The sequence below is a fragment of the Ceratina calcarata genome, unplaced genomic scaffold, assembly GCF_001652005.2.
Source record: "Ceratina calcarata isolate Rehan_Ccalc_2016 unplaced genomic scaffold, ASM165200v1 scaffold424.2, whole genome shotgun sequence".
NCBI lineage: Eukaryota > Metazoa > Arthropoda > Insecta > Hymenoptera > Apidae > Ceratina > Ceratina calcarata.
In genome coordinates, this window is record NW_017166059.1 from 1730 (window position 1) to 7612 (window position 5883).

The window sequence follows — 5883 nt, forward strand, 5'->3', positions numbered from 1 at the left end:
TACAATCGTGATGCAATCATCAATGATACGTACTACAGATAGTAAAACATGGATATATTCATCTAAATGATTCACCATTCATTTCTTACTTAGTATGCCAATTTAGAATTGACTCTAGTCGAGATAATATGTGTTAGTGAAACAGTATGACATGAGTAATAAAATATTTTATAAATACTTCTTGAAAAAATTCCAGATCACTTCTGAGACTCTTAACTCGTTGTCGAAAGTCGAATTCTTTGCAAGGAAACGAAAAATTGACATTTATTATGGAAAATCAATCGTCTTCTTTATAAGCCGCCATTGTAAGTTTTTTAGAGGCCATTTAGAGGTGGATGGAGTAGTTTTTAGAGGTGGCAGAAAGTGGTCAGAGTGATTTCAAATTTAAGAACTCAGGGCGACAGTCAACTCGATTTTGACGTGACTGCCCATTTGAATTTTCGAATCGGACGAAGCAACGAACAGTCACAAGCGGTATGACCGCCTGATATACATCGTCATGGTTTGGGCTTTTGTTGCACCGAACTAAAGTGACGAGATTGTTCTTTTACAGTCACGTCGAAATCGAGCTGACTGTTGCCCTGGGCTCTTCAATTAATTTCATGGTACTAGTACTAGTAACAGAATTTAGGAGTTTTGGAATTTTGCGGCGAATTTGTCAGTTTTGGCATTTCTGAATTTCTGAGCTTTGGAATTTGGAAATAGAATTTTAGAATTTTAGCATTTGAGAATTTGGGAATTTAGGAATCCAGAGTACCTATGAGATTCCCAAATAAATATCCAAACCGTTTACAAGTTTAAACATCTAATATCACCACCGATAAAACTTTATAAGTGATTATATCGTGATATTAAACGTTCTTCGTTCTCCGAACTTTCTCACCATTGGCATCTTCTCGTACTAGTCACACACACACACCACAAGACTCCTTCACACGCACAGAATGTACATAATCCATTTGTTGGCAGAGGAGAATGCCAAGAACTGCGGACGTCATCACCATTCTCTTCGTTCCCCTACACTCTAGGTCTACAATTCACGATACACGATCCACGATCCACATCCACAGGTCCACAGTTTGCTACCAGCAGTAGTAGAGTTAATATTGTGTTCGATCCGAAGCCAGTTACGTGCCAAGTCTCGCGAAAGGAAAGTAAGAACCACGCCCAAACTAAACTGCATTAGCCTTTTATTAGTAGAGGAATCAATAGTTTCAATGCTATCGATATCCAAATAAGTACAATTTGGAAATCTTTGTCGTTTCGGTCAACTATAGATATAGAATGTGACACTTACTGGTACCGTTTACTAATAAGAGAACCGGTTTAAGTAATTAGCAAATTAGATTAACAGTTAACAGTTCTAAATTTCTATTGATTTCGAATGAAAATTATAATGGTAAATTGAATACTTCCTTGATAAATACGAGTTTTGTTGATATTCGTAATGATTTACAATAAAGTGAGATTATTATAGCTTGTAAGTTTTTTGTATCTAAGGTAAAAATCCCAAATTTCTACTCAATAGTTTAAAAATAATATGTATGCTGAAGTTTTTGTACAACTTTTGGAGTTAAGGAATTGTGGAGTTGTGGAATTGTGGAATTGTTATTCTCTATCTAATATAAAAGACTCAATTCCTACTCCATCATTTTTAGACAATGTACACAATTATTATTACGATTAGTTGAAGTTATTCTTCACAATTTTTGGCGTCGTGGAATTATGGAATCATAGAATTGTTGAATTGTGGAGTTACAGAATTGTTGTTCTAAGGTCTTATCTAAGGTGGAAGTCTACCATTTCTGATAATATAAATATAAATTTTAGATAATACATAAAATGATATATAAATTTTAAATAATAATATAAATTTTATATAACATATAACATACGATGAGTGAAAACAAGCCATTGAGTACAAACTGGCACATTTAGGTTATAATCAATCAGAAATCCGTAATCCGTCTCGATAACGTCAGAGATCTTAATTCTTGCATGACTGCCGAAAAGAAAATGTTTACAGGCACAGGTATCGTGTTTTGGTAATATATAACAATCGATGATCTCACCGGTTTACACGTAAATAGTGATAGCATTGCCAATTCCCAATCGACATGTTATTGTGATGATTTACACTATTTATGATGCGGTACTAATTCTATTTTTATTGTTATCATCTTACTTTTATAATTCCTATTTTGTTGCAATAAAAATAGAAACTTCACACAATAAAATAATATAATTTTCGTTTTGCTTCCATTTTTATAATTTATAATTATTGTTATAATTCTTATTTGTATTTTATAATTATCATTGTATGTACGTGTTATGGACTTCGTGTACTGGTAAAAAGCTATTAGGAACGCGGAATGCGATGATCTCACCGGCTAACAGAAATACTTCCTGTTAGCAACCGAACGGTGCCACTACGAGTCAATCTGACATTCGGAATTCTCTTAAAATCATAAAAAATGAATCAGCGATTCAGAAATTGGAACATTTTCCTTACTTAGTAAATTATTACTTTCCTTATTTTGATGAACATTTAAGTTATTATTTCTGTCACAGCTTAAAATCTTCGTTTTTCAAATTACAAACAAATTTTTCTTAATTACAATAAATATTAAAATTACTATCGAAATTTTAAACTACACGTTATAAGAAAGTAGGAATAATATAATAATAATAATAATACTATTAATGCAATTAATGTTATGAAATTGTGATGACAACTAATTTAATTAAGAGTAGTGATGGCATTGAATTTTTAATCCAAGTTCCAAAGTAATTAGGTTAATTCATTTCTCCCGACAGTTTTCCTAATTAATTCCTAACGTAATCATCATTAATGGAAATAATTGAGCAATTGAAAAATTGAATTGTCTTTTTCTGTTCGCAGGTGATTTAGAGAGATCAGTGGAAAAATGGCAGCCAGTCAATACTACCATGTGCAGGTACTTAATCTCGACGCTTGATAATTTGATAATTTTTATATCGTATTTAACTTCTCAAAACATTCCCAAAAAATTCAGAGACACTTCTACCTGCCTGACGCCTCTTTGAACTTTTCCAGAATTTTCGAACAATGGCTTCAACTTAAAAAAATACTAAAATTTGAAAAATGAATGTAGATTTTAATTTTTCTTATTAGTGCACACCAACTGTCTATCCAGCGGACCCCTTCAACGCCGAGGAGGATGCAGCTCTGCTTAGAACTGCAATGAAAGGATTTGGGACCGACGAGCAGACAATAATCGACGTCCTAGCCCACAGAGGCATCGTCCAACGACTTGAAATTGCAGATAAATTCAAAACGATGTATGGGAAGGATTTGATTTCTGAATTGAAGTCGGAATTGGGTGGGAATTTTGAGAAAGCGATCGTCGCGTTAATGACTCCATTGCCCGAGTTCTATGCAAAGGAGATACATGAGGCTATATCGGGAATGGGGACTGATGAGGGCGCCTTGGTGGAGGTCTTGGCCAGCTTGAGCAATTATGGAATCAAGACCATTTCTGAGGTCTATAAAAATTGTAAGTAGTTTAGAGGATATTTAACATTTTATGGTATTAGTGGGTTTTTCTAATTTGGGAATTATGGAGTTGTCGAATTGTGGAATTGCCGAGTTATGGAATTGTTGTTTTGTAGAATTTTTGAGATACGGAATTGTGGAATTTTTAATTTGTTAATTTTGGTATTTTGGGAATTTGAGAATCTCGAAATTTGGAAATTTAGGGATTTAGCAAGATGGAAATATGATAATTTCGGAATATTTGCACCCCGGAAGTTCGTGATTTGAAAGTTTCAGATTTTTGTATTTCGAGAATTTGAGAAATTAAGAATTTTGAAATGTTTGAATTTGGAAATTTAAGAATTGTTGAGTTCTGAGATTTGAGCATTTGAGAATTTAGGAATTTCGACATTTGGGTATTTGGGGATATGGCTTTTAAAAAGTACCTTCATATAATTATATAAATTTGCAGTGTATGGAAACGAATTGGAAGATGATTTGAAAAGCGACACTTCCGGCCACTTCAAGAGGCTGTTAGTCTCTTTGTCATGCGTAAGTATAGCAAGAAATAATGAAATTTTATTCAATAAATAGAAAATTGGATTTAATACAATTTTATCTTAATTAATCTTCGATTTTATTACTATAATTTTTATTTTTCCTATTATTAGTAGAATTTTCGGTTCTAGGTTCGAGATTTTCGATTCTAATTTTAGAATTTACAATTCTGGTTTTGAAATTTCGGTTCCAAATTTTCTGAATTTCGAATCTAGATTTCGAAATTTTTGAAATTGTTAATCAAAGTTTCGGAAATTCCTATTTTTTGAATTTCAAATTTCGTAATTTTAGGCGAGTAGGAACGAAAACCCGGATGTTGACGAGGCAGCAGCGATCCAAGACGCCGAGAGGTTAATGGCCGCAGGCGAGGGTCAATGGGGAACCGACGAGAGCACATTCAACGCGATCCTGATCACGAAGAGCTACCCACAACTGCGGAGAATCTTTAAAGAATACGAGAGGCTCTCCGGGAACAGTTTGGAAGACGTGATTAAGAGCGAGTTCTCCGGTTCGTTGGAGGATGGATACTTAGCAGTTGGTAAGACATAGAAATCAATTAAAAACAAATAATTATTCATTTGAATCTCCCAATTTCTGGTCTCTCAATTCCTAAGCAAATGTAGACGATTTCTAGATACTGACTCATGTTTGCCTTCATTTTAACACGGTTCTTTATCTTTCGTTATGTGTGTGTGACAGAAAAGTAGTGACAGTGGCAGACACGTTTTGGTAATGTTTTGAAATGGTCGCGACACAAGCAATAATAATATGCAATAAAAAATATAGATTCTAAATGAAAAATTCAAAATGACCTTCATAGGCTTTATCAAGGTAACTGCAAGGTTAAATAAATGTCAAGATAATCTGTTATAACCATAAAACTTTTGTATAAAACATTTTTTCATATCAATCCCATTTTTCGAGATGTTTGTCCTGGGACGATTGTAATTATTTTGAATTGAAATTGAATTTGTTTTTTTATAGTGAGATGCGCGAAGGACAAGACGTTCTACTTTGCCGAGAGGCTGTACAAAGCGATGAAGGGCATGGGGACTGACGACACAACCTTGATCCGCATAATCGTCGCCAGATCTGAGATCGACCTTGGAGATATTAAGGATGCTTATCAGATGAAGTATGGCCAGTCCCTAGCCGGTGATATCGATGTAAGTAACGATGTTCTTTTAATTTTATTACTCAATTATTATTCATCAATTAAAATCATCATTTATTTACAAAAATGTTGTCGAAATTGTTATTTAATATTTTTCGATTTTTTAATTGAGAGACAAAAAATTCGAATCTTTCTAATTTTTAGTTCTTTGGTAATGCACAATTTAATTCTGATCATATTTGATAATTTAATTATTTCATCGCCTATTTTGTTTATTTAAAAAAATGAAGAATGGGCTCATCAATTTTTTACTTATATTTCATTATAAAATAATTTATTCAACAATTATATATTTGTTATTATTTTCTGATATTATTTATTTTTATTTATTACTGTTATTGTTTATTATTATTAAAATCTTCCTTTCCTCTTATTATTTAACAACACGTTCATTTTTTTAACATTTTACATCAATTTACGAACACTGTGACAAATACTTTAACAATTGTTATAATAAACAGCTAGCAATAATAATTATTTAACATGTTTTAACAACGATTATTAGAGGCAATATAATAATACGTCAACAATGTTTATTAATTGTTAGACTAATTAACGAGTAGGCAAGGCAGTAGTTTGGACTGATAGCTATAAGTTTGAAAAAGCAGTGATTAAACAAATGATTTTTGTAGGACGA

The 5883-nt window shown here is 32.6% G+C and overlaps 1 protein-coding gene across 3 annotated transcripts in view; it reads left to right on the forward strand.

Annotated features, from left to right (window-relative positions):
• The first annotated feature begins 1025 nt into the window (after window positions 1–1025).
• The window catches only part of LOC108626652 (annexin B9), a 6541-nt gene continuing 1683 nt past the window's right edge, over window positions 1026–5883 (forward strand). Inside the window, exons 1-6 of one of the 3 annotated variants that reach the window (XM_018027453.2) lie at window positions 1026–1150; window positions 2903–2957; window positions 3155–3536; window positions 3987–4066; window positions 4364–4610; window positions 5057–5238. In XM_018027453.2, the coding sequence (XP_017882942.1) occupies window positions 2928–2957; window positions 3155–3536; window positions 3987–4066; window positions 4364–4610; window positions 5057–5238 (921 nt within the window). In that variant the 5' untranslated portion in view covers window positions 1026–1150; window positions 2903–2927. Of the gene's footprint in view, window positions 1155–2902; window positions 2958–3154; window positions 3537–3986; window positions 4067–4363; window positions 4611–5056; window positions 5239–5883 lie in introns of all 3 variants that reach the window. The other 2 variants (XM_018027452.2, XM_018027451.2) reach the window with 2 other exon arrangements.